The 27,870-nt window shown below is 32.8% G+C and overlaps 2 protein-coding genes across 3 annotated transcripts; both read right to left on the reverse strand.

Annotated features, from left to right (window-relative positions):
* On the reverse strand, window positions 1–17,144 carry LOC147403917 (uncharacterized). Of its 2 annotated transcripts, XM_086439698.1 has the most exons (20): window positions 17,005–17,144; window positions 16,792–16,889; window positions 8,343–8,459; window positions 8,075–8,254; window positions 7,449–7,560; window positions 5,987–6,062; window positions 5,032–5,150; window positions 4,557–4,613; window positions 3,766–3,885; window positions 3,525–3,644; window positions 3,201–3,338; window positions 2,835–3,003; window positions 1,839–2,012; window positions 1,542–1,648; window positions 1,363–1,453; window positions 1,118–1,259; window positions 865–1,021; window positions 628–771; window positions 407–533; window positions 1–293 (listed from the first exon to the last, which is right to left on the reverse strand). In XM_086439698.1, exons 3-20 carry the CDS (start codon window positions 8,404–8,406, stop codon window positions 54–56), a joined length of 2,337 nt encoding a protein of 778 aa, XP_086295824.1. In that variant the 5' UTR covers window positions 8,407–8,459; window positions 16,792–16,889; window positions 17,005–17,144; the 3' UTR covers window positions 1–53. The 2 variants fall into 2 exon arrangements, with proteins under 2 accessions (XP_086295824.1, XP_086295825.1); XM_086439699.1 differs by lacking the exon at window positions 3,525–3,644.
* Window positions 16,990–27,717, reverse strand: LOC147403918 (uncharacterized). Its single transcript, XM_086439700.1, has 18 exons — window positions 27,580–27,717; window positions 27,284–27,460; window positions 26,743–26,812; window positions 24,955–25,024; window positions 23,408–23,529; window positions 22,845–22,901; window positions 22,647–22,766; window positions 21,811–21,930; window positions 21,564–21,699; window positions 20,330–20,500; window positions 19,524–19,682; window positions 18,901–19,007; window positions 18,723–18,813; window positions 18,222–18,363; window positions 17,974–18,130; window positions 17,734–17,877; window positions 17,507–17,633; window positions 16,990–17,386 (listed from the first exon to the last, which is right to left on the reverse strand). Exons 1-18 carry the CDS (start codon window positions 27,644–27,646, stop codon window positions 17,144–17,146), a joined length of 2,280 nt encoding a protein of 759 aa, XP_086295826.1. The 5' UTR covers window positions 27,647–27,717; the 3' UTR covers window positions 16,990–17,143.
* Between the last annotated feature and the right edge of the window lie 153 nt (window positions 27,718–27,870).

Genomic DNA, 27,870 nt, shown 5'->3' on the forward strand with positions numbered 1-27,870 from the left:
AAAAAAGAACAAAGTCTAGGCCACTTTCTAGTGAAAGAACAACAAAAATAAAATCATTCATTTGGAGGCCCTTCCAAACGAATGTAGTCATACATGATCCCTTGAAAAGGTGAAACGCTATTGTTTTGCGTTAGAAATATCGTATTGTTTCCTACTATCAGAAGATAAGATGGTACATCGACACTGTATAAATGGTACAACCCATGAATCCCATGTCTGGCTATCGCGTTGTCCTTGCCTACTTGCCCAGTTTGCAAGTGTGGAGGATACACTTCGGGGTCATTGAACCGAACCTTAAGCCCGAACAAGTGAAACAAAAATGCATAAAATATTAGTCCAGTTTTATTGAACTTGAAAACAAGATCGAATGAAGTTCATATATAAATAATCAAGTTAGATTCCATACAAGTAAATCAGCATTGTTGGCAGATGCAAGTGCCAATCTTAGCTTATACGTTCCGCCATTATCCACATTGTCGAGTTCGAATATAACTTGCCATGTAGTTGCTAGAAATGTATTATTTTCTTGCTTCCTACAATGTAACAAATACTATGATTTAGATCTTCGAAAGACATACAAAACAAGGAAATATATAGCAGCAATAAATTAAAGTTTTAGGTACACACCGAGTAACTTGCGCGAAAAACCAATCTTTTTTGTAGTCACTAATGCCAACGGTGTAAATAAGATCTTCGTCGGGGTATAAATCTTTATACCTCTCCCACAATCCATACTGCCTGAATTTATCGACTGGAACAGATCTTCCATAACTGATGTTGATATTTGAATTATATAGTGACCAATATTCCTATTATAATAATATGTAAATAATTGATGGATTAATCGTGAAAATGAGAGCAAACCTGTCGTTATGTTCGAGATAGAGTTTGTTAATATACATTGGATTAGGATCAGGAATGTAAAACTCTGCAGCAGAACGATCCGGAACACCTATCTCCCAAAGGGTTGGACCATTTCTTGGAGGTTCATATATAAGAACACCCATATCGATATCACACCCTTCATTATAATTTACATGTTAGTGGAACTATATATCACAAGTAAACATATAATTAAAGGTCAAGAAATTTATTAGAAATTTGGAGAAACTAGAACCTTGGGTGATGGTAAGATTAAGATCATATTTATATTCTCCAATGAAACCAGGTACCCATGCATAAAGATTATAATCTCCCTCGCGAACATTGTAAATGGAGAAAAGCCCATCAACATCTGTTTTTGTCCAAAACTGGTAACCCTAGAGAATTTAAAAAAAAATTAATTAAATGTTAGATTTATGGGTAATCCAAGGCACGAGAAATTAACTATGGACAGATAATATTTTTTTTAATGAAGATTACCTTGCCTTCTGTTTGCCATGATCCAATTTCTCCAGGTAGAGCCAACCCCACATAGGCCGAGTCCACCGATATAAATTCTTCATCTATATATCTAAACATGCATGGAAATTAATATAATTTTAATTAAAGTTACTCAAAAGGGTTGGAGAAAAATAGTGGAGTGCAATGGAGATCAATACCTGTCCAGGACTAGTAATCTACCGCTAACAGTACCACGTTGATCATAATAAGGATAATCTTCTGAGATGGGGAAATTATATGGCCAGCTTTGGACTTCGATTGTCAACTAAAGATTAACAAGGTTTAGTGTGAGTGTCTTATTTTTCAAAATAGAGAAAACTAAAATGTAGGATGCATTATCATTCAATAGAGATCGGAAGATCGTGACCATTCATGCATATTTATTACTGATAATAATGATTGATGATAAGTATGGATAGTCACATAAGAAGAAGAATTAGAAGTTGGAAGAGAACCTGTTGTTTTGCATCCTCCCATAGTGTTGCATATGGATCAAGAGTATAAGAATCCTGACCATCTGAAACAGAATTGAGATATATAAAGACAGGGCCGAAAACCTTTTTCCATGGTTCCTTGTTTCGAAATCTCAGTAACATATCCCTTCCACCGTAATGGTCACTTACAAACACCTGAAATTAAATGGTAATCAAATAAGATAAAAAAGCATCCAACATTTTGGAGAAAAATATTTGAAAGTAGTAATTAATTAACTGATGTTGACTCAAGAAGTAACACACAATCTTGATCATATAAACACAACATCCAATGGTTGGTATTTTATTAGGACCGGGTTTGGGCTTAGTTGAATTAGACCCGAGTGATTTTTTGCTCACAGAATTTCTTGTCAGAACAACTCTAATGCAGCACCAGCCATACCCATAAATTAGTCTGTTAGGTGGTGTGAGTAGCAATTATGGGTATCATGTGATATGCACTCCTACCGTGCTACCCATAAATTGTTTAATAATTTTTTAATTTAATTCAGATTTAAAACTTTCTAAAATTGACTTATTTTCAACATAACAAACCTGAAATTTTTCCTTTCAAAAAGGTTGGATAACTAAGTGGGAGCAACATTTTTTGGTATCGAAAATGTCGAGACTGAAAAAATAGTGCGGGAAGGGTCTTGGGTTGGAGACATTATTTTTGGACTCCACTACCCAAAACAACAGTCGGGCGGGGATGGATAGAGGGTTTGGGTATTGCATTGGAGTTGCTCTCATCACAAACTCTCTAGCGCGTGCCCTGTCAAGCCTAACGAGGTTAATTTTGTAAATTGGGGATACCATTCAATACATGCGGGCCCATGTGATTGGAGGATCCAAGATTCTGATCTAAGGTAGTGAAGGGACGGGATAAGGTGAGACCTAGACCCGCCCATTGACAACCCTACCTTCAATAACTTTTTATATGAACTAAGACCCATCTAAGAAAAATAAAACAATACTTACAGCTAGGGTGGTGGGGCCCACATGAGAGGTGAGATGTTGTTTGAGAGGCCCACCTGTGCGAAACTCGTTACTAGGTGTGATCATCCAAAATCCGACGAATGGATCCCTAGAAATCCACCCATGGACCCCATTATTTTGGTCCTCGCATGAATATTGGTACTTATCGTCCACTTGGGCACCATAGATAAAATTTAATGTTTTAGTAAAACTGCTCTTCTTTTAGGAATGTTGAGCTTAGTCCCACGTCAGACACTCATTGCCTTGTCTCTTTCCTTATAAGCTCTTGGGTCTCTCCACTCATTATCAATTGGTTTCGAGTTGGACCCCAAATTTATCAAGGAGAAAATGGGGTTGAATGTATGTTGTACCTCTCCCTTGAACTCTGGATTAGTTGGATTGGTCAAGAGAACTGCTTCTGGGTAAGCGAGGACTTGACCTGTAGCACGGTCTTGGGCCGTAGGCATTAGCCTTTGCCTAATGTCTGATACTGCCATATAGTCAAACCTACACATTCCAAATATACATCACATCATCGATACAAAATGCATAGTCTCTTAGAGTATTAGAAGAATATGATGCATTATAATAAGGTGTATGGTGATACGTCATTACAAATTCACAAAGATTGTAATAGATTAGATTATGTTTTCTTATCTACCACATTCTAATACTTCAAATAGCTAAACTTACTTATCTTGGCTAGGCCTGAAAACAATTCTTGTCTTTGCAAGGTCGAAATCAGGCCATCCTTCCAAGTGTTGGTATATGCCATAAGAGTAAAATCCGGGGGAGTCACGAAGCATTATAAATCTGTTCTTAGTTCATAATGATATATATTATTAGGCTTTACATAGAATCTTCGAAAAAAATATATATATGTATGGAAAATGTTTCCTAGAAAAGAAAATTATGAAAAAAACATATAGAGTACCTTTTGTCAATGTTCAAGGGAGTGTGGTTGCCCTTAAAAGATGGATCCCAGGTTCTTGTAAAGGAAAGCTCTACCTGGTTCAAATCTTCTATTATCACCGAAAAATTTGTCCCCCCCATCCTGCACGATGTACCTAACATAAATGTGTATGTGCCATTTGCCTATCATGCATGACATTCCCAATGATCGATCTGGTCTCCGACACATTCCAATGAATGTTAGGACCCAGTCCAACGTTGTATCACTACGTGAAAACTGACTCTTTTAAACATTACTTGAAAGATTTGACGGACCTTGGTGTCAAATTTTTTCAAGTAGTGTATGGGGTCTACACTGTTCCAATGGTTTTGATGAGGACTGTCAAAGGATCGGGTTTGGATCTGATTGATACCAAATTGGTAAGAATTTCAGAATCCTATTGATTTTGTCACTTTAAGACTGAAAATCAATCCAATATGAAATGTATTGTTCCGGATCTAAGCTGTTCCGTTCCAAAAAATCAATTTTTATATCGATCCTAGTCCAACCAGATTATTAATTATAAAAGTGTTACAATATATATATATAAAAGAAAACTACTAATATAATTTTACATTATTTCAGATTGAGAGCTGGTTGATCTAAACCGGATCCATATATTACCAATTTGGATTCTTAATGGAAATCAATAATCCGGACTTCTTATCATCGGAGTGGATTGGATTTCGGGTCAGATCCAATCCATTGACAGCCCTAGTTAACAATTTTACTCATCTATACCATATGAGAGAGAGGAGAGGAGAGAGAGAGACCTATCATATATTAAGGAATGCACTTGATCTGGTTCACACCAATTAAGATCCCAATACCTGTTGGATAGGACAATGGATTCAAACTCTCAGCTCTTTGTAAGAACAAATATTTTAAATGTTAAAAGTTGCAACTATCGGTACTACATAAGAATTGATATTAGATTTAGCAAACCATCAACGGCCCAAGTATTTTATAAAACTTGGGCCATCAATGGGCCGGGTGTTGGTAATATTGCTCGGCCTGTAGATTATCAAGTTGGTTAGGCCCAATTCGATTCACGATTAGGGCCAAGGTCAGACTTGAGAGCTATGACCTTAGGTGATCCACCCTAGCCAGATAACTTATTTTATAAAATTATATTTATATTTTATAATACATTATAAACATACTTCGTATATTTATATGAAAATTTGTTGGATAACCTGACCCATTAAAAGTCTCGAATAATAAAAAAAAATTAGTAAAATAACGTACCCCCTATAATCTTCTTCATTATGAACTTCAAGTATATCGATACCATTATATTGTATTCCACTAACCATCCCTCCAGGATTTGTCAAGGTGACTTGGACGATCCCATTATCCATTACCACCTGAAAATAGATATTTAAATTATTGACTGATTTATTTATCTAAAGAAATATATAAATCAACATTAGGAACATCTAATCATTCAAAGCAATCAATCCTGCCATTTTTGCCGTTAATGCATTAACTTAAACTATTACTTTTCTCAAGGCCTCCCTCCAAAAAGGGAGAGGTCTTGAGTTCAAGCCCCCTCATTATTGGGCACCCACAAATATTTATCCCAACTTACCTGATATGTGAGATATTGCATGTATTAGGGAGATTTGGATGAAATATAGTGCTCTAAGATATCAATTACCTCGTCCTTATTAGTTAGCCCTACAGGTCCTGACACTCCGCTGTTAAAAAAAATGGAATTGTGATAATATGACATCCCCCTTGACACATACCCCCTACACCCCCATCATAGAACCAAAGATCATTTGCCTCGGGATACAAAAGAAAAAGATTTGTGATTATGTGAATCCCGAGCAAAAGATTTACGGTTCTATTATATTTCATATTTGAACAAATCAAAGCTTTTAAGAGAGTGGAAAACCAACTTTTAACATTAAAGTCAACAGTACTACCAATCTAACTTGGGGAATTTCCTATTTCATTCTACAAGTTGGTTCAAATTAATTTTACAAGGAACCAACTTGGAATTCAACTAAACTCGGCAATGTGAGAATTGATGTCAATTTTAATGTTACTTCAGCATTTTCCTTTTAGAAATGCAAATTTGTAATGTTAATTTTGCTATTCCCTTGCCTTGATTGGTTCTTCATTCGCCCAAACCTATTAGGTGAAACACATTAGATATTAGAGGAATATAAAATTGAAAATGTAATAATATATATACATGGTCATCTTGTATGTCGAGTTGCACATCAGAAGAAACCATTGATCTTGGACCACCAGCAATTCCAGGAATGATTCTGCAATAGAAAATTAAATAATAAATAATAAAACAATACCTCCAATCCCAATTACTAATCATCCTAGCTACACTATACAAGTTAATAATGCCAAAACAATTTAAAAAATAACAAACAAACAAAACCCAAATCTCTCTCTCTCTCTCTCTCTCTCCAACTGTTTATGGCTATACTTGTCTTTATTTTGAAGCCAAGCTAGTTTTGTCTTAGCTTGGTCGCTATTAATTCCCACTGTGGACTCATGGCTTTGAATCCAAGGCTTTTCTTTACTTATTCCATATTTCTTCCTTTCTCCATGAGACTAGTGTGAAAGGAGTCACTAACTAGGTCAACCACTTGTCAACTAACTTTAGTAGAGACCATGTTTTCAGGTCTTGAACCATTTTGTCTATGTCGAGACCATTTTGTCTATGTTAATCAGGCCCAATTCATCCCAAAGAAAAAAAAAGGTTTAATTAGGGGTCGTAGTTTATCCAAGTAATCTGATATGTGGATTTAGCAGGTTTGAATCTTTCATGCATATCAGATTATTAAAAAATTGGGTCAAATATGATTTGATGTCCCTTGATCCAAGTCAGATCTAGATATAGATTTATTTCTATATCTGTCCTGTTCTGAATGATATAGATTGCTTTGAAAATTATATTTTTATGTTTTTCAAAAAATCTTTTTTTTAACTACTTTAATACAACATGAATTTTTATAGATAAAATGATTATAATGGTAAAACAAAATAATATAACAATCAAGAAAGAAGTAAAATAGAATAAAAAATAAATAAAAAATTTGTTAAAGGGTCCTGTTAGAGCAATAAATACACCTTGGGCATAAGTTTCTAGGTATTTTGATAAAAAAAAAGATTTTTTTTGAGGGCATTTATTATACAAAATTCAATTTCTTACGTGTATTTAGTGCATTTTATCTTGTCCCGTTGCACGAAAGGAAGCGTTTTGAATTTATTTCACGCCCTACATTTCCATCAAAATTTAATATACCTCCTTTAAAATGCCACGTGTAATCAATGAAAAAGGGTTTCTTCAAAGTTTTTTTTCCAAGAGAACATGTCTACAAGGCCCCACTGAAAGCCTTGCACGGGTCTCAATTGGGAGCGGGCCCACTAAAAATAAAAAAATTGCTCAGACACCTCACAGAAATTTGGGATCCACCACCAATCACATGTACCCACGTGTATTGAATAGTAATCCTAATTTATAAAATTACCCTTATTAGTTATAAAACTACACTTGTATGCGTGGCAAAGCACTGAGGAGTTCACATCAAAATCGTTCTCTCACATGATTCTATCCAATCCGTTGCGATACTGTACAACAACGTTTGACACTAGAATGTCCACCTACACCAAAACATATGCGAAGATGCACGCACCTGCTCTGCTGCTTTCCATTCCATGGTTCTGGTTCTGGAGCTAAAGCCTGACTTCTTTCTGGGGCTTTGGAGTTTCCCTCTGTTTCACCAATCATACTCTTTAAAATATGGTCTGTTTGATTGCATATGAAAAATAGGGGGAAATAAATGTATAATCCTTGAAATTCAATTTTCCACATTGGACTATTTCACTTTAAAAGGGAAAATTATACCCCCACCTCCTAATCCTATTCTCTCTCAATAGTCAATAACCACCCACCCACCCACCCTCAAAACTAAAAGTCATAGTTTTAAAACTTAAAAATTCGATTCAACCAGGTGTTCATCGAGATGAATCAAAAGTCAATAACTCATGACTTGATTTGAATATAATTCAAATAAAGAATATATAAAATTATAATAATTTAATGTATTTTTTTGTTGTTCTCAAGGGTAGAATGTGAGTTAACCAATGATCTTAACCAAGTTTCTAAGAAGGTAGGTGTTACAAATTCCACAAAGTAGAAGAAAATCTCACAAATTCACTCTGTTTTACAATGGGTTATCTCTAAAATTCCCTAAAAACAGCAATAATAATTATTTAAAAAAAAAAGTGCATATGATATTGAAAGAAACTTAACCCTTACCTTCAAATCCATTTGGTTTGGAGTCCAATATTTCAGGGAGAGTATTCTTTATGTCTCTGCTCCTAATTAGATGAGTTGGAGGAATTGTAGCTAAGAGAAGGATCCAAATACATCTACCCATTAATCTTAAGGTTAGGCCCTTTCTTCCCATTGATGATGAAATTGTGTCGTAATTTTTCACTGCACAGCCACCCAGGTAAATATTGATGATAGAGAACAACATAAAAATATTTATTTATTTAGAGATGTTTTTATTAATAATTCATACCTGGAAGACTGATTTTGCCGAGTAAGGAGAGGAGAAGAAGTTGAGATATTTGAGCAGAGATCATCAACCTTATTATTGTAATTTTCTGGTAGACGAAGAGCCATGCCTTGGGGGAGGCTGTAGAGAAGAAACAAAAGATTGAGAGATCTCCACAAGAAATTTAGTGTTGTAGAGAAACAGTGAGACCATTTATTTGTTTCTAAAAAACCTTACAGTTCCCAATATTTTTATAAAGATTGGAGGGAGAAAAAAAGATTACCCTCCATGTTTTTTCAAAATAATCCCCTGTGTTTTCAAATTTAGGACATGCCCCCTTGATCTCGGTCTTCTTTAATTGACTGATTATCAATGAACTATTTATATACTACTCTCATCTTCAACCTGTGGCAAAAAATCTATAAGGTTTTATTTTTATTTTTTATTTATTAGCGATTAAGGTGAAGTTGAAACCAATGGATTGAAACTGTGATTGTAGAAATTAAAAATAATTTATCATAAATACGATAAAGCATCAATAATTCAAGTTAAGGAGAGAAACTAAGGATGTTTTTTAACTAGAGCTTGGAGTTGATGGCATATAAGTCATTTTTCATAGTCCATAAGAGAAGGCAGAAATCAAGGGGCGTGTCATCAATTTGAAAATATAAGGGTATCTCAAATATTCAACAAATCATTTGTTTAAGCATTTCAAAGTTTATATGAGAAATCAGTGAAAAAAAAAAAAAAGCTAATTATATGAAAGAAAAAAAAAATCACTTAAATCTTATATGAGTGACTTTTGATCAAAATTTTGAAAGCTAACCCAAATCACAATAAACATTTTGCCAAGATTTATTTATTGGTGGTATGAGAAATTAGTAACCATAGTGAACATATATCCTCAAGAGATTAGAATTATAAAACCCGTGATCAACCAATCCAAGGCACGTGTCAGTAACAACTTTACTCTACAAGGGGACATTGTTAATAAGAAAAAGGTACTTCACATGTTTGGCATAATGTCATAATGTGAGAAAAAGCCATTCCACAAAGAACAAAACTCTCCTGGTTTCAAATTTTCTATGTCAGACTACCGTAAACCACACAAAAAAATAATAATAATAAAGAGATAGAAGGACCTGAAGTCGTAAATATTCGGTCCAGTGGAGTACCCACTCGGTTTTAGCTTTTTTAGTCCACTCAACCCAACCCAACAACACTCCTTATTTGTGGGTGGAAATATTTTGAAAACATCTATTTGTCAAAGATATCCAACGACCCTCACAAATTTTCTTCTATTAGAGCATTAAAGTCCATTGTAAAAATGTACAAATCCACCGTGAGTATATCTCATCATAATAGGAAAGTTGTGATTCTATAATTTATTTATGGATTGAAATATAAAGACTCATGAAAGTGAATTCATATGTTCACACACAATCCTAACTGTATGTTTGTGCGATTTAATAATTGGGATGGTGTTATACGTGCTTAGATTATAGGAGTATGGAGTATAATAATAGGATAGGTAATGCTACATAATAGTATTATTAGTTGATTAAGATCCAAGTTATGAGTTTTATTAGATTTGGATTAGGATAAATTTAAAATAAAATTAGATTTGGATTAAGATGAGTTTAAAATAAAATTAGGTTAATTAGTTTAGAATAAAATCATGTATTTTGGTTTTAAGTATCAATGAAAAATTAATCAAAAAATCTTTTTTGAATTTTAGGAGATTGACCATCTCGAATCAGTCGAGGTCTGATCTATCTCTAATTTGATCAATCTCAATCTCATTCACTTTTTATTCTTTATTTTTGGTTTGATCGTCACAATGCGATCCAAGATCATATCAAATAAAATATGTATCTCGAGAATAGATTATAGATCTATAAGATTTATTTTAATCATTATATCTCACAAATAAACGATTAGATTTGTGTGTGAACATATAAATTCAATTTTCATCAGTCTGCAAACCCCAACCCTTCAATCAAATATATCATTTGGATAAGTATTAATTAAAAAATATTGGGTTTGGATCTATTGACACATGAAGAAAACACAAAATCTAATTACTGAGATAAAACACATATCCAATGATATGTTATGTCATAAGAAAAATTACCACCGTTAAGTTTAGTGTACGTATCTCATACTCCTTTATACAATATTTTAGAAGGTGGCATGTGCAAATGTGCATGTATCAAAAGGGTTTATTTATATTTTAAAATATTGATTCTTGGGTTTTGAAGATTACATAGTAAAAAAGAGATATTTTGTAATTTTGAAAACTAGCAACATTGTAGGTCATAATTTTCTTGATTTTTTACAAAATGATCATAATTATGTGTATATATATATTGGAATAAGGTATTTATGAGTCTAACGGACTGATCATAATTCATTGGATTTTACCTAACTCATGGGAAAATTTTATCCATCAAAACTAAACTCTGAGTCTCCATCCAACATCCTGTCACGTGATACTATTTAAGTAATTACATTATTGTGGAAGGACATATAAAGATTCGAAGTCAGGACCTGGGGAGTATACCCAATCCTTCCTTACCATCTCAACTAACAAATGGAGGTATTTATGGTGACTAAAATTTTGGTGTCCAACTTCTCCTACTTGGCCTTCTCTCATTATAATAGTAAATATAAATATACAAATTTCGCAAAACACAAATTTGTAGCCTGGGATATCAATTTGGTGTGTTAGTCAGTTAATGTGGTCCACTCTAAGAAATAAGATTTAAGGCTTTGTTGGGCCTGTAACCTGCGTACGTAGGGTTGGATCTAAAAGTTTCCATTATTTTAGGCCGTATTCCGCGTCAAGGGGTGTCAATTTCACACTCCTCAAACCACTAAAATCCAAATTTCTGTTTTCTTCAGGTTAGAGTATCTCATCATAAAAGGAAAGTTGTGATACTGTATCACTATGACATATTTTATTTAGGAAATTATTTATTAAAATATCTTGGGGGTTAGGATCTGGTGATTAAAGAAAAAGAGAAAAAAAACATGAAACCCCAACTGTTAGGATACAAAATCTAATGGTCAGGTATTCCAAGGTTAAGTTATACAATATATTTCTCTGCATCGCATGTACCTTTATACAATGAGTAGCGTTCAATGGCCAACAGTTTGGCAAACATTTTGGCAAACACATTTTTCAAAACATGGGTTAGAGGTCTTGGAATGGGCTGATTTTTGGTGAGGATGATCTCTACGGTGTAGAGATCATCCTCACCAAAAATCAGCCCATTCCAAGACCTCTAACCCATGTTTTGAAAAATGTGTTTGCCAAAATGTTTGCCAAACTGTTGGCCATGGATAGGGACCCTTATACAATATATATACATTTCTATGGCACTGCCTTCACGAAAGGGCAGCACTTTTATTGAATTATTTATTTTTCCACAAAGCTTTAATTAACCAATCCCTTGGTGGACTTATATCGGAAAACGTAAAAAAAAATTTGCTTTTAAATTTTTTTGAAATATTGAATGAAAATTTATCCAAAAAAAAACAAATACAAGGAATGGACAACTAAATTTTGAACATAACTCTATTGAGTTTAGTCCCACAACGGACACTCATCGCCTTGTCTCTCTCCTTATAAGCTCTTGGACATCTCCACTCATTTTCAATTGGTTTTGAGTTGGACCCTCAAACTTATAATGGTTTAAAATCGGACATTTCTTTCCTCCACGTCACCCAATTCACATCTCCACATGTTTCAACTCAATCCAGTCCACACTTGCAAGGATGTGTTGTGTTTAATTCCACATTGGACACTTATTGTCTTCTCTTTCTCTCCTTATAAGCTCCTAGACCTCTTCACTTACTGTCAATTGGTTTTGAGTTGGATCCCCAAATTTATCATGGTTTCAGAGTGAGCATTTCTCTCCTCCACGTTACTTAGTTAATTTTTTCACATGTAGAGACGTGTTGAGTTTAATCCTATATCTTATCCCACTTCGAACATTCATTGCCTTGTCTCTCTCCTTATAAGCTCTCAAATCTCTCCACTCATTGCCAATTGATTTTGAGTTGGACCCCCAAACTTATCAAACCCATAGTTTGGGCTTAAAACCATAACTCATTTGACGTGACATATTGCAAAGCAACTTTGAGGTTGTGATATATTGCAAAGCTAAAAAAATGATAGCTCATGATTTGAATAGTCAAACCTGGTAATCTATATAAATCAAACATGATATATCCCCTCTTGATTGGTTGTGCACTCTTTGAGATACACCCAGCCCATAATTGTCTTCGTCGAAGACAAGACATTTAAGTTCTAGACTACTCCCCGAGGGATCATCATATTTTCCAACAAAGATGTTTTGTCATGATAGTATTATGGTGTTTGCCAATGATACTCCACTGGACAAATTGGTTGATGAAAATAAGTGACGGAGGAAAAAGAGTTGCAAAGCAAATTTTAGAGAAATCTGAGGGAGCTCTAATTTTTCCTTGGATTGAGGGACAAATTAGTTGATGAAAATAAGTGAGGGAGGAAGAAGAGTTGCGAAGCAAATTTTAGAGAAATCTGAGGGAGCTCTAATTTTTCCTTGGATTTAGGGAAAATTAGTGAAATCCCCGGGTCCTCGGGCCTTTTCACCCTTTTTTTCTTTATTATTATAGAGAGAATGGGTACAAGGCCTAAAAAGTTGGACTAACAATCATCTAAAAAGCATTGGTCTCATTACTTAGAAATATTAATTTATACTAAGTATATTTTTAAATATATTTTACAAAAATGAAGGATCTCACCTTTTCTACATGTGAGCATGAAAAACATCAAATTAGATCCAAAAAATAATAAAATTAGAATTGTTTCTCTAAACGTGAGTTTCAAACCTTAGATTAAATCTCAAAAATAATAAGATTGGAATTATCATAAAAAAAAAATTAAAAAAAAAAAAGGTACAAAAGAATATTTGACCAACCCTAAAACTTTGGAAATTGTTGAAGAAGATATAATGAATGCCTTTGATGGAATGACGGATGACAATTCTGATTTAACATTTCTTTAAAGTTGGAATTGCTCCTTTACAAGTCAACATCTTCTCGCCAAAAAAATACTTATTTTTAAGGGAGTGTGGGTATGTGTTCAACTGATGACATGTCTATCGACAATAAATTTCATGAACTAATTTGAGATGCGTGAAATAAGATCGTAAATGATATTTTATTGATTTTATGAAAATATGAGATACAAATATCAATACACTTTATTAACAAAGTGTTCTTCTATGATTAATAGTCAAGTACAACAAAAATAATGGTGACGTGTGTGTAGTTTCCGTCTTTCTGAGCTTCATGCTAGATCGACTGATAAGACTGTTTTGATGGAGGTTTTGTTATGCTTGATCTTCTTTATGTTCTTTTTATGAATCTCTTCTCTTTGAACTTCATGCTTAGTAGACTGAGAATGGTTACTTAGCTTTCAGAGACTCTTTAGTCGGGAGTCTGAATCTTTTGAAGAATTTTACTTCATCTCTAAAAGAGGATTTAAGAGTTTCTTCTTCTTTAGAGGAAGAATTTTTGACTTCTAAGAGAAAGTGATCTGAGTCCTCCTACAAATGAAGGAGGCTTTAGTATTTATAGAATTACAATAATTTAATTTTTCAACTATGTCGAACTTAAATAATTTTGATTGATTTGTCTAAAGGCTAAGATTATTCAAATCCAATTTTAAGGATTCTATGGGTTGTTGTTGGGCCAACTCATTTATTTAGGTGTAGGGCCCAATACCTAATATGTGGATCTCTAGATTTCATTTAAATTGTGGACTTTATCTCTAAAAATCTAAATCCAAACTATAATAGGTTTACTCCAGTCAATGACTTGAATTTATGTTACCCCTACTTCGATTTTTATGGACTTTATTTTTGATAATTTGAAAAGTTGTCAGGTCTTTTTAAAATTTTGATGCCTACAATGCCCCTTTGGACTTTGAATCACTTACCTCCACTTCCCTTCAATGGTTGCACCCCTTTTTTTATTAGACATTCTTTTACACATTGCTAAATATTTGACATATCTCACTTTCATTTCTAGGATGATTACACATTCCTTTACACTTTGCTAAATATTTGCGATACCCCACTCTTAGTTTTAAACTAATGGCATCCCCTTGACATTTTCTTCTTTTCTAAACTAATAAAAAATGACCTAATTAAATACCCTATTTTTCAATTTGTAACAAGAAAAAAAAAACTTACTTTTTTATCTAAATTCGGGGCATCTTCAAGCACTTTTATCTATATGGAAAATTCATTTTAATCTATATAACTTCATTTTCAATCTATCGTTTAGAACATTAACTTAACTTCTTAATATAAAACCAAAAAATCTTTTATTTTTAAAGTAAAATTAGATGAATTTTTAAAACTTGAAGTAAAAAATTTATCCCACAGAAATGATTGGTGTTTGGGAAGTGTTCGATTTTTTGTTTTAGTTTAAAAGGGTAATGAAGAGTGTCTTCGTGGATATTTGTTTTTGAATGGTTTACATTGCAACTATTGGGTCTTCTATAATATACTAACCTTTAATAAAAGAACACCATCATTCTTCTTCAATTTTTTCAAAAATTTTGCAAAATCATTCTTCTTCAACCATACACTATACACCCTATCATTCACTTTCGTTTGCATTTACAAGAATTTTGAGTCATTAAAATACTGATGATATGTTTTTAAGAATGAAAGTAGTGAATAGGAAGGAGGAAGCATATCGGAAAAAATGAAACAAATTCAGATTTCTACCTTGGCATTTTGTAATTTTAGGTTATTCTCATTATGTATTTGGTATTTTAGTTTCCACCACCATCTCATTACTTATTTAAATAATATTTGTTAATAAGTTCATTAAAATTATCATAAAAATAATAAGATGAAAAATAAGAAGTATTCTATGGGCTCATAAATAAGGTATCCGAAATGAAATACATGTGAAAGAAAATGAATTTGTGATGAGTTTGTCAAGGGAGATAATGTTGATAGACCTAACATTGCATAACACATGAAGGGGAAATCCATTCATTTCATATACCAACTACTTAATAATTAAATATTCATACTTTCATCGTTGAATTTTTTTACCATCCTATGTGTCATCAACCTTTGTGTGTCATTAACATGGATTTATGGTGATCAACCCCTTGTTAGCAATTCGGAATACGGCAAAAATTCAATACATGAAAAATTTGAGTTCTATTAGATTTTGAGTTGCAAAAACTGGTCTAAAATTTGATAAACGAATAATTTGCGGCACATGCTTTATACGTGTATTATTCATCTCATTTAAAAAATTCAAAAACCAAAAATTCGGTAATAGGATAGTGATGTTAATAGTGATAGTGATGATGAAATTGGTGATGGTGAATGTGATGATATGGTGGTGATGGTAATAATGATGGCGGTGATAATGAGGGCATTGAGATTATTATTCCATTGAGTTATAAAAGAAAACCTAAGTCAAGCGATAAATTATTAGTTTAGAAAATTAAGACGGAATTTCAAATAAATGTAGAGGGGCATGTCATTATTTTTTAAATGATGAAAATAATATTTGTCCTGTAAAAAAATGAATTCTTCTAAAATTTTGAAGTATGATCGCTTCAAAGTCGAATTTGTGTTATACGTTACAATTTATAAATTTACACTTTACAACATATTACAAGTTAGGGTAGTATTTTTTCAATCAAGATTTCTAAAAATTCAAAAAAGATATAAAATTCGTAAAATCCTTGTTTTATTCTTTTTTTAACTTAAAATACATTGGAGAATAATACTTTCTTTGAAAAAAAAAAAAAAATTCATGAATTTTTCAAGAATTAAACAAGAGATTGCTAGGGACCAACCTTCAGTGTCATTCACGGCGGCCAAAGCTTGTCCATTGTGAAACACACAGATTATTCGAGAAAACTATGCCCCTTCTAGATAGAGGTAATTTACTATATATATATTTTACCCATTTTGAATCCTTTCTTAAATAGTGATATTAAGTAAGACCCCCTTCTACTGTGCAAAATTAGTAACACTCCCTGTTGGTCATTACAAAGAAAAGTGCTTGTTGAGTTAGTAATACGGTTCTTCAACACAGTTACGTTTCCCTCCTTGGGCTTGACCGAATCTCAAGACACAATAATTGTTACAAATTCCCCAAGGGACACTAATTTAACACTGAGTAATGATTTTTTGAGTCCCCCACATGACATAAACAAAATACTCTCTTGACGTGGCATGTGTTAGAGCCATAAATCTTTACTCCTCAAGATACACAACTGCACATATTTATGGGGATGTGTATCTCGAGGCATAAAATCTATGATTCTAGCACATGCCACGTCAAGAGAGTATTTTGAGAATGCCACCTATCACGACTCCTTGACATAGAACAACACTAGTAAAATATCCTAAAATCATTGATGAGATGACCAAGATCACACCTCAAGAAGTGAAGGTCATGAGTTCGAATCCCACTTTAGGGGCCACCCTTAGGGATTAATCCCAATCCCATAATTACTTGGCGCACGTGATGGAGGAACTGCATGTATCCCGATGATTAGTCAGGTGCTCTAAGAGGCTAGAAACCACAGTTCAAAAAAACAAAAAAAATCCTAACAACAATAAGAAAAAAAGAGTCATTTTTAGGCCTTCACCTATAAAAGAATTTGCATTAAAATTTTAGATTCCGTGTTCTTGTTGCTAAACTAAGAGATAAACAGGTTATACAAAGAAAATATATAAATAAAAAACTGAAAGAAGGGTTTTTGATTACTGCAAAATCCAAAGCAAAGCTCAATGATTCTTCTCGGGCCCTTCTAAACGAATATAATCGTACATGATCCCTTCAAATTGGCTCTCGGTTCTTGCTTGTTTCAGAAATATGGTATTGTTTCCTTCCCTTAGAAGATAATTCGGTATGTTGACACAAAACAATCTGTACACCCCATGAATCCCATGTCTCGCTATTGCGTTGTCCCTGCCTACCATCCCAGTTCTGTAATGTTGATGATAATCATCTGGGTCGTTGACTCGAACCTTAGTACCCAACAAATCGAAACAAAATTCATAAAACGTTTTAGTTCAAATAATGTTAAATTGAAACTGAAATATGAGAGAGTATATTTTAAAAAAATCATGTTAGGTTAGGATCCATACATGTAAATCTGCGACGTTGGCGGATGCAAATGCCAATCTAAGTGTATAAGTTCCGTTGTGATCCACATTGTCAAGTTTGAATCTAACCTGCCAAGTCGTTGCTTGGAACTCCTTTTTAGCCTTCCTTCTGCAGTGAAAGAAAAATCATGACTAGGATGCAAGGCATAGAAAGAGCGTAAATGCAAAGTTGATTAAAAACAAGGTAGAAGGTATTATATATATTGCACCTATTAACGTGTGCGAAAAACCAATCTTTCCGATAGTCACTTTTGCCAATTGTGTAGATGAGATCTTCATTTGGATATAACTCTGTATACCTCTCCCACAATCCATATTGCCTAAACTTATCGACTGAAACTGGTCTTCCATTACTGATGAAATCGATAATATTTGAATTAGGCAAATGATTAATACTCATTACAATTTGTAAATAATTGACGAATTAAATCACAAAAACGAGAACATACCTGTTGTTATGAGCAACATAAAGTTTGTTGATGTATTTTGGATTAGGGTCAGGAATGTAAAACTCTGCAGCAGTACGGTCCGCGAAACCTATCTCCCATAATGTAGGACCATTTCTTGGAGGTTCATACACAATAGAATCCAGATTAATATCACACCCTTCATTAAAAAGTGCATATTAATGAACCAATGTTAGAAGTGAAATAGAATGAAAAGTCAATAAATTTGTTAGAAATTGAGAAACTAGAACCTGGGGTAATAGTAAGATTTTTTTCATATTTGTAATCTCCAATGAAACCAGGCACCCATGCATAAAGACTATAATTTCCTTGGCGAACATTTTTAATGGAAAAAAATCCATTGGCATCGGCTTTAGTCCAAAACTGGTAACCCTGAAAAACAAAACCAAAAATCAGATTTGTGGGATTGTTTCAGGTATTGAAACACCTTGTGTTGTGGTTTGTGGAGCTTTTTTAAGGGTATTTTCGTAATTTCACTAATATTATGTAATACCCCAATTAGATTTCCTGGTGTATTTATATTTCTCGTTTTTAGTGAAAAAATGTAATTTGTAACTGTGAGTTTTCTCTTTATAGTGGAATCGGTGTATTTTGTGGAAACCACGTGAACTCAATGTTTTTTTGTGTGAATGCATTTTGTATTTGTTTTTTCGATTTATTTTTTGTTTTGATTGCACTTGTTTTCTGAACACCTTGGATAAAGAAAAAAAAAATTAATGAATGAAGATTACCTTCCCTTCAAATTTCCATGATCCAGGATCACCAGGTAAAGCCAATCCCACGTAGGCAGAGTCGGCCGATATAAGTTCTTTGTTGATATATCTAAAAGGAGAAACAAATAATCAAGATTCTAATTAAAATTACCAACAAGGTAGGAGAAAACTTGTGGAATTAAAAAGAGGGAAATACCTGTCCTGGACTAGTAATCTACCCGAAACAGTACCACGTTGATCGGAAGAAGGGAAGTCCTCCGAAACTGGGAAACTATATGGCCAACTTTGGACTTCGATCATCATCTAAAAATTAGGTAGAATGAGTCATAATTCTTCACATTACATCAAGATTAGCCTATTTAATGATATTGAATGAAAGATAATAGAGTTCAAAATATTAATTATAGCTAAAAAATGTCTTTTTATGTTCGAAGTCTACCAAGTTAAGTTGATGGGAAGGATGAGAGGAAGCCATCATCCATGTTACCTAAATGTGAGATGCAATAAAGGCATATTGGTCTTATATAACTTATTAAGTGAAAATACAGAAACAGGATGAAAATTTTGGGAACCAAGGGGTATAACGGTAAATTCACTATAAAGATTTTTATGCGCTAATATTTATTTTTATTTATTATCTTATAACATATATTTAGATCAAACCTTTTATTTTTCAAGCGGTAGAAAAATGTAAGAATGAAAGAAAACTTTTTTGGGAAAAAATATTTTCCCGATACATTCGTTGGAGAAAGTTTACGTTTCTAATTGATGCAAATAGAAGAAGAACCAATGTATTAGAATTAGAATTCGAAACAAAACCTGTTCTTTTGCATCCTCCCAGAGTGCTGCATTTGAATCGGCTCCCTCTACTGCCGAATTAAGATAGACAAAAAAAGGGCCAAAAACCTTTTTCCATGACTCCCCATTTTGGAATTTCATCAACCCATCCTTGCCCTCATAGTGTTGACTAACAAATGTCTGATCATAACACACCAATTAAGCAAGACATATTATACAACAAGTTTGAGCAATTATATATTGTAACAATGTTTTTAGACACTAAGGCGTGAAACAATTTGCTCGTGTAGCCAATGTGTGTCAAGGTATATGACCTCGTAAATAAGTAACATCATGTATAAATAATATTTATATTAAAATATAAAAAATGGTTAAGGTAGCCGTTATATATTTTCAAATGTCAAGTATCAAATCAAAATGATGGAATTTCAAGTTCTAATCCCCTATATTAATCAAAATTAGTATTTCTTTGGGGCCACCCTCACTTATCGGGTGTGTGATGTGTGGGAGTTGAATGTGTCAGGAGGAGGGGACCCATATGCCTTGGCTCCGGCCCTGCCTCTTCAAACCCCCTAGTTGGACATAAGTTCGGACACCCCCATCATCAATAAATAACTACTTGTATTTATAGTAAAATAACAGGATATAACTAAAACAGCTAAAAAAATTTTACTTATAACACACCAATTCGTATGGTAACCGTTTAATTTCAAAAGGATTGGTGTCTTTTGTATTGTAATTTAAAGTTAGTGTGCTAAAATAATCTCACTTAAAGAAACACAACAGGCATTGAGATCCACATTCCACACTATAAACATGGTACTTACAGAAATGGTGGTGGGGCCCACATGAGAGGTCAGCTCCTGCTTGAGAGGCCCACCTGTACGGAACTCATCACTTGGTGTGATCATCCAGAATCCAACGGAAGGATCACTGCAAATCCAGCCATGGACCTTGATGTCCATGGCATGGGATGAGTACTGGTACTTATCGTCCACCTGCGCATCATAGAAACAAAACAACCAACTAAATATTAAATAATAATATATATAAAATTTAAAGTCTCAAATGGTACTCCCATACAATTCTAGGGAAAGTAGGTTTGGTAAGAAGAAATCAAATTTGTCATGACAGTGGACCATAAGAATGGTCTACTGTCCTAAGTTGGCCTACCATCATTGATGATTTAGAGAGAATCTTATATCAGATATATATTTTACAAGATTGACTGATCTCGAATCTTGGTCTTGCGACCTTTCAATCTAAAATTTGAGTATGAAACCCAGGTTAAATCACAATCCACGAAAGCAATATACATATATAGACCATGACAAGATTTAATGTCTCGGCAATGCCTACTACATCTACATCCACAAATGTGATTGTGATGGGAGTGATTCACTATATTTTGACAAAAAAGAAATTTCTCCCTCAAACACTACCTTGCAAATCAAGAAATCCTAGTTTTTTTTTTTTTTGTTTGTTTTTGTTTTGTTACTACTTCACTATCATAATTTGAGTATAAATGTGTAATACTTACAAATCTCAAATGCCATTGAGGATATGGTAGCAACAACACAAACTCATATATTATAGCAATGTATTTCAATCTTTGTCCAAGGAGTACTCGTCTAAGGGTCTATATGATTGCGGAATAGGTGGAAAAATAATTTTTCCAAGAAAACGCAATTTTCGAGCATATGAGAGTAAATTTATTGTTTGATATTATTAGTAGTTTTTTTTTTTTTTTTTTTAAAGGACTTGTTAGGCCCTACTCTGGCCCAGATTTATAAGTAAGAAATTTTTAGGTCGACCCTACTCTTGCGGGCTCAAAACAAAGGCCCCAACGCTTGGTTTTTTGGGCCTATAGGCCTGGCTGGACTAGCGGGCTACACCCATAGTCTCTTACCCTTACAACTAAAACAAAAGAACTATCTGTATCCTAATCAAATTTCCAAATTTTAAAATCACAAGTAAATGAAGTAAATGAGAATGAGTACATGTATCATTCTCTCTTGTTACCATATATTTGATATTGTATTTAATGGGTGTATGGTGTACCTCTCCTTTGAGTGCCGGATTGGACGGATTAGTCAAGATCATTGCTTCCTTGTAATCTAGTTGTTGACCTGTCGCACGGTCATAGGCTGTGGGCATGATCCTTTGCCTATCGTCGGATATGGCCATGTAGAAAAACCTATACATCTCAAATAATCAATGAGCCCAGCCCATGTAAATTCGTGGAGTTTTTAAAACTATATGATCAAATCAAATATTCTAAGAAAAGATGAGAAGTAGTTAATCCTACTTTTCTTCATTGAGCTTGAAAACAATCCGTGTTTGTTCGAGGTTGAAACCAGGCCATCCTTCCAAGTGCTCGTACATGGCATATGAGTAGAATCCCGAGGAATCACGTAGCATTATGAACCTGTGAAGTTATATTCACCGACACAATAATCATTATTCTTAGTTCAAAATAATCAAATTAATCCACAGTTTTTCCTTTTTATTTTTGGATTTATGGGTAAGCTGGATTTGAACTCATGACCCCCAAAGTTCCTTTGCTATGTGTCAAGCCAATTGAGTTATACGTTTAAGCCCAAATTAATTCCCTGTTGTAGACTTATAGTAGACCATTGTCTCAAAAGTCAAAACTCATCTTCTATGTCCACAAGTCTTGAGAGTTGAATTGAAGGAGTTAAATGATAGAAGAATTTATTAAAATGGTACAATTTTCATAATTAATTATCAAATCGGTAAACTGTAATAATCAGTTTCAAAAACGATAATTTATCATTTTCAAAAGTAAATTTTTTTATCAAAACAAAAAAATATAAAAATTTTGTATCAAAAATACTTTTTTTTATTTTAAATACGCATTTACAATTATAACCTTCGCAATAATTCGAAATCCAAGTAAATCTTTAAATTCACTCTCTTGCTCAATGGTAAAAATAAGGGAAAAATATTTTAAAATATATATATAAAAGAGGAGAGGAGGATTTATTCGTTATTTCAGTCAAAAATTAAAAAAGAGCATTTTCGATGTAAAATATTTACATTTTACTGTTTTTACCATTTTGGACCTCATCAAGTTTTTAACCTCATTTAAATACCACGATTAATATAGACTAAGTAGGATACCTTTTGTCTATCGTCAAGGGAAAGTGTTTGACCTTAGACGAGGGATCCCACGTTCTTGAGAAGGACAGTTCAACCTGATCATCATCTTCCTTTATAATTGTAAACTTTGTTCCAACTATCCTGCAAGAACACCAACATAGCTTAACCTTCCCACAAACTTTTATAACAAAATTGAGAGAGAGAGAGAGAGAAAGAGACCCATTAAAGGAATCATCGTGTTCTCTTCCTGCTTCTGTCCAATCAAGATCCCAATACCTATTGAATAATGGATTTAGAAAATATATAGTTATTCTCACTAATCGAATAATATAACTTGAGAAGAAATATTATAATATAATGTGTGAAATATACCCAATCATCATCATAAATATACGGACAAGGAAAAAAAATTAGTAATATCACTTAGTATTTTATTAATTAAGAAAGTATCAATCAATTAAGGGTAAATATAAAAATAATTACAAAAATTTTCAGTATTTTTGAAATATAACTAATGTTGACAAAGTCTTCGTGTAATGTTAATAATTTGATAAAATTTTATCAACATTACATGGTAATTGTTTCAACATTAACAAAATTTTGAAAATATCAAAATTTTAAAAATATTGAAAACTTCGGTAATTATTTGAGAATTTACCCATTAATTAAATTACAGTCAGGAATTATATTCTATTGTTGCAACTAAAACCTTTCAAGAATTGATTTTAGATGTCTCACAGTAACTCTTCCAAAAATACACATATTGATGAAAAACTCCATACCCCCTATTGTTTTCTTTATTACGCCATTCAAGTAAATTAAAGATACCACCGTATTCTATTCCAGTAACCATTCCTCCAGGTTTTGACAAAGTGATTTTGGCGATTCCATTATCCATCACCACCTGCAAATACATATGGATAATCAATCAGCTAGTCCATTAGCCATATACTATGCCGGCTCAACCATAAGGCGATTAAGGCAACCACCTAAGGTCCACACTTGAGAGAAGGCCCCATAATTAAAACTCTTGACCCCCTCTCACATGGTGATAAGATAACTTTCTTAAACGTTTTAAAAGGAACAAACGCTAATTATGATTAAACTCTCTTAAACATTTTAAAAGGAAAAAAACCCCTAATTATGGCATGAGAGTGACTCTCCTGTAAAAAGAGGCCTCCAAAAATAAAATTCTAAGAACTACCCAATTGGCAATCTAACACCACAGCCCACTAGATTTGAGAGGAAAATTTTGATAAAAGAAATAAAAAAATTTGGTCTCGATTCAAGGTTCTGAAAATGGATTGCTTGTAAACTCCCACCAAAGTCCAAAATTTAACGATGAAAAATAATCTTTTTCTTTTGGGTTTCTTCATTTTTAAAATTTTATAAAATTTTGTCCTCTACCTATCGTCATGGGATCATGTTGATCATATTTTTTATGACATAAGCTAAGCTCAACTACCCTTACTAAGATTTCAAATCTTACTAACTCCCACTTTGTGAGAAGAACCCTCAAAACAATTACCATTAAAAACACTTATGTTGATAGGTCTTTCGAAAAAACCTCTCAAAAAAAAAAAAAATGACTAATTAAAAAAAAAAAAACTAATGACTTGACTAGGGATAGAGCCAGGATTTTCTTTTAGGGAGGAGAGCAACAGGAGGCATATCAATAGTTCAAAATACAAGGGTATTTCGAATTTAAGCATAAATTTAAGGGTATCTAAAATGCCCCAAAAATTTGAGTGAGGGCAACTGCCCCCCGTGTCTCCTTACTAGCTCCGCCCCTGGACTTGAACATTATCCAGGTCGAAAATTTCTCTTCCACCATTTTACCGTAGGCCTCAACTGATATTGAGCTGGCCCTGACTGTAAATACTTGAAAGAAAAAATGAAAAAAGTTATTTGTATCAAATATTACAGTAATAAAATATAATGTATCATAGTAATTAAGTTGTGTTGTGATACTCCACATTAATTATCTCCACATGAAAAGTAGGATTGTTTTCAAATGTTCTTAATATAAGCCCTAGCTAATTGAGTTCTTGTAATCCAACCTTCTAGTATCAATTAATATTAATCTTTTTATACAACAAAGACCATAAACATTTAAAAAATGACAGATAGAAGTCATGAGTTGAGTCAATTTTTGTGGTAGCCTACTTAGGCTTGGGTCAAACATTCTTGAGTTAGTCGGAAACAGAAAAGTCGAAGAATTAAGAAGGCTACTTATAAATAAAAAAACTTAACTGGGTGGGATTTCAAATACATTTCATTATAAAGGAAATATCCAAAAATATAAAATATAAAAGTGGAAAAGTAATACATGATCATCTTGTATGTGGAGTTGAACAGGGGACGATGATACTGGGCTTTTGACAATTCCGGGGGGTTGTCTGCAATTAGAGAAAATTAAAAATAAGAAACAATAATAATAAATAAATAAAATGTACCTATAATTAGAGAAAAATAAAAATTTACCTAACATTAGATAAAATTAAAAAAAAATTATCTCATTAATACATTGGATTTCACATTAATTTACACGATTAGGATTGTGTGTTTTTTTTTTTTTTCTCTTAAAGGGTCTTGTTAACGTATATGGGCACACGTTAAAATGCAATAAATACACTTAGAAAACTGGATTTTGTACTGAAAATGACCTTGAAAATTTATTTTTTACCAAAATATCCACAGATTTCAATTTTCAAAGTGTATTTAGGGCACACATTAACAAAATCCTTTAATTTATTTATTGGGGGTTTAATCTCACCCCAGAATCTTTACTATTTGTTTGCTTACCCCAAAATTTGGTAGATAAAAAATATCCCCTCTTTTACATTCAACCTCGTTATTATTAAGGTTACTTTCATAAAAATGAGTAATTTCAATGCCATTAACCTCTTATAGAGGCATTAGTTAGTTTTTAGCTTTTTAAAATTATAAAAATATCATTTTTATCTACAAATTCATCTTAATTGATATTTGAAATCACATAAAAAAAAAAAAAAAAAAACAAAAACAAAACAAAACAAAACTTACAATATATTCATTGATAAAAGTATGGCATAAAATATATTGTATGACAAAAAATTATGTATAAATCCCAAATTTTGTAATACGCGTGTGTTTTCACATGGCATCTACCAGTAAGAAATAATAAAACGAGAGAAATTCTGTTGGCACCCTGACTTTTACTTATTACACTACAATCACTAAAATTATTTATCACCCAAACAAAATAACACATGCCACTTAAAATAGGAATTAACATTTTCACATCAAATTTTCTAGTTGCACAAGATTTAAAAATAATAATAATATTAAATAAATAAATAAAAGCCATAAATGGCCACTATTAGCGATAACCCATCAAATAGTTGGCATCAACGAGTACTCCAACCTCTTGATGTTTATCTTGTGCTCTTTGTTCTTCAATATCCCTCTACCAAAGTGAACAAAATATCCAGAATTAAGGTTATTTCCTATGAACAACACCAACCAGTCTCTAAATCTCTGATAGCCCCTCTAAATCACTCTTCACGACTCTAAATTTAGAGATGCTGGGAAAATTTAGGGTTCATCCTAAATTACTATTCATTGCATTTAAATATCATTTTATCCCCACTTTTTTATTTTATTTTATATAAATGTCATTTTTTTTTTATAGGTAAGGTTGTTTTTAATGAGTTCACTAACTCGGAAATGGTGGGATATCAACCTAAAGTCTCTGGTATCATCACCCAATTAAAGACTTTACCAACGCATAAATGTCATTCTTGATTCCCATATTTTCATAAAACATATATATATATATATTAAATTGTCTTCTACTTATTTCAGTTCTTTTCATTAAATCTCAAATTTAGAGAATGTGTAGTGATGAGAAGGAATCAGTTGGAGTTCAAATTTGTCTAGAGAAGATGCTAATTTGGAGTCAAATTTTAGAGACGTGGGTTGGAGTTGCTTTAAAATTGAGAGAATGATATTTCACCCTATTAATTTAATTTAAAATAAAAAATTAGTTGGGGTGCCAATAGAATTTCTGTATTTCAATCCATATTTTCACATACACGTGAGAACACTGTTTTAACATGGATTCAAAGAGATGCACCTTCTGCGTTCTTCACCAGATGGTTCGGGAGCTAAAGCTTGACTTCTATTTGGAGATTCAGCACCATCTTCTGCTTGCCATTGTGAAACACAAACAAATTATTTCAAAGGCTTAAGCAAATAAATAGAGGTATTTTACTAGCAACCATCTTGTTAAATAGTGATATTCTGTAAGACCCTCTTGTACTATGCAAAAATTTGCAGTACACCCTTAAATGTTGAACAACAGAAAGAAAAATATTTGTTGAGTCAGTAATAATTGGTTGATGGGTTCATCACAGAGTTACCTTTCAATAAATGGACTTGATCAACTCTCAAAGATATATAACATTTGTTACAATAAATTCCCTAAGGTATAAGAAGATTTAAATAATTTCACAAATGTAGTATCACTAAAAATTTGTAATAATAATAAGAATAACTTATCAAATCCGATTTACGTTTTGATTATCGATCCGATTTCATTTGATAAATTAATAATAAAAAAATAAAATAAAAGTAAGGAGTGCAGATAGGGGTGAAGAGAAACTAAATTCTTATACCTTCAAATATTACTGATTCATTCAAAATGTTCTTTGTAGAAATGTCTCTTATTTGAGATGACAAAGGAATATTTGTAGCTAAGAGAAGTATGCAAAGACATGCAGTCCATGAAGTTAAGGTTGGGCCTTTTCTTTGCATGGATGATGAAACCTTGCAACTTGCACCTTTTTTTTTTTCTGCACCAGTAAACATGGATGATACATAAAAATAATAAATCTAAAACAAATTAAACACATAAAAACGATGAAAGTTCGATTGATTCAACATGAAGAGATTTATTTTTCATTTTGTTCACCTGGAAGACTGATTTTGCCAAAGAAGGAGAAGAGAGGTTGAGATATTGGATTTGGAGAAGTGGGCATCGATCTTAGTTTTATTTCTTTCCTCTGGACGAAGAGCCATATCTTCTAAGAGTTCTACTCGATCTACAACTCTTTCTACTCTTATCTATATATAAGAGTTTTAGACGAAATGAAAGAATATGTTACCTAATTTAGTGAATTAGTTATATGCACCTCCACGTTCAATTTTCTGAGTATTTTAGATTACTTCTTACGTGTTTTCAAACTGATGGCATCACATGTCC

Source organism: Akebia trifoliata, chromosome 4, assembly GCF_017979445.1.
Source record: "Akebia trifoliata isolate Shusen 1 chromosome 4, ASM1797944v1, whole genome shotgun sequence".
NCBI lineage: Eukaryota > Viridiplantae > Streptophyta > Magnoliopsida > Ranunculales > Lardizabalaceae > Akebia > Akebia trifoliata.

What these genes read in the sequence shown, in the direction of transcription:
- LOC147403917 (XM_086439698.1), bottom strand. Translation starts at nt 8,406, where the DNA reads ATGATCTCTGCTCAAATATCTCAACTTCTTCTCCTCTCCTTACTCGGC. An exon ending in AGATTACTAGTCCTGGACAG is followed by an intron (nt 1,454 to 1,541) that starts GTATTGATCTCC and finishes ATGCATGTTTAG; the next exon opens with ATATATAGATGAAGAATTTA. An exon ending in TAATCTTACCATCACCCAAG is followed by an intron (nt 1,022 to 1,117) that starts GTTCTAGTTTCT and finishes ATTATAATGAAG; the next exon opens with GGTGTGATATCGATATGGGT.
- LOC147403918 (XM_086439700.1), bottom strand. Translation starts at nt 27,646, where the DNA reads ATGCCCACTTCTCCAAATCCAATATCTCAACCTCTCTTCTCCTTCTTT. An exon ending in TGGCAAAATCAGTCTTCCAG is followed by an intron (nt 27,461 to 27,579) that starts GTGAACAAAATG and finishes TTACTGGTGCAG; the next exon opens with AAAAAAAAAAAGGTGCAAGT. An exon ending in CCCTTGACGATAGACAAAAG is followed by an intron (nt 21,931 to 22,646) that starts GTATCCTACTTA and finishes ATAACTTCACAG; the next exon opens with GTTCATAATGCTACGTGATT.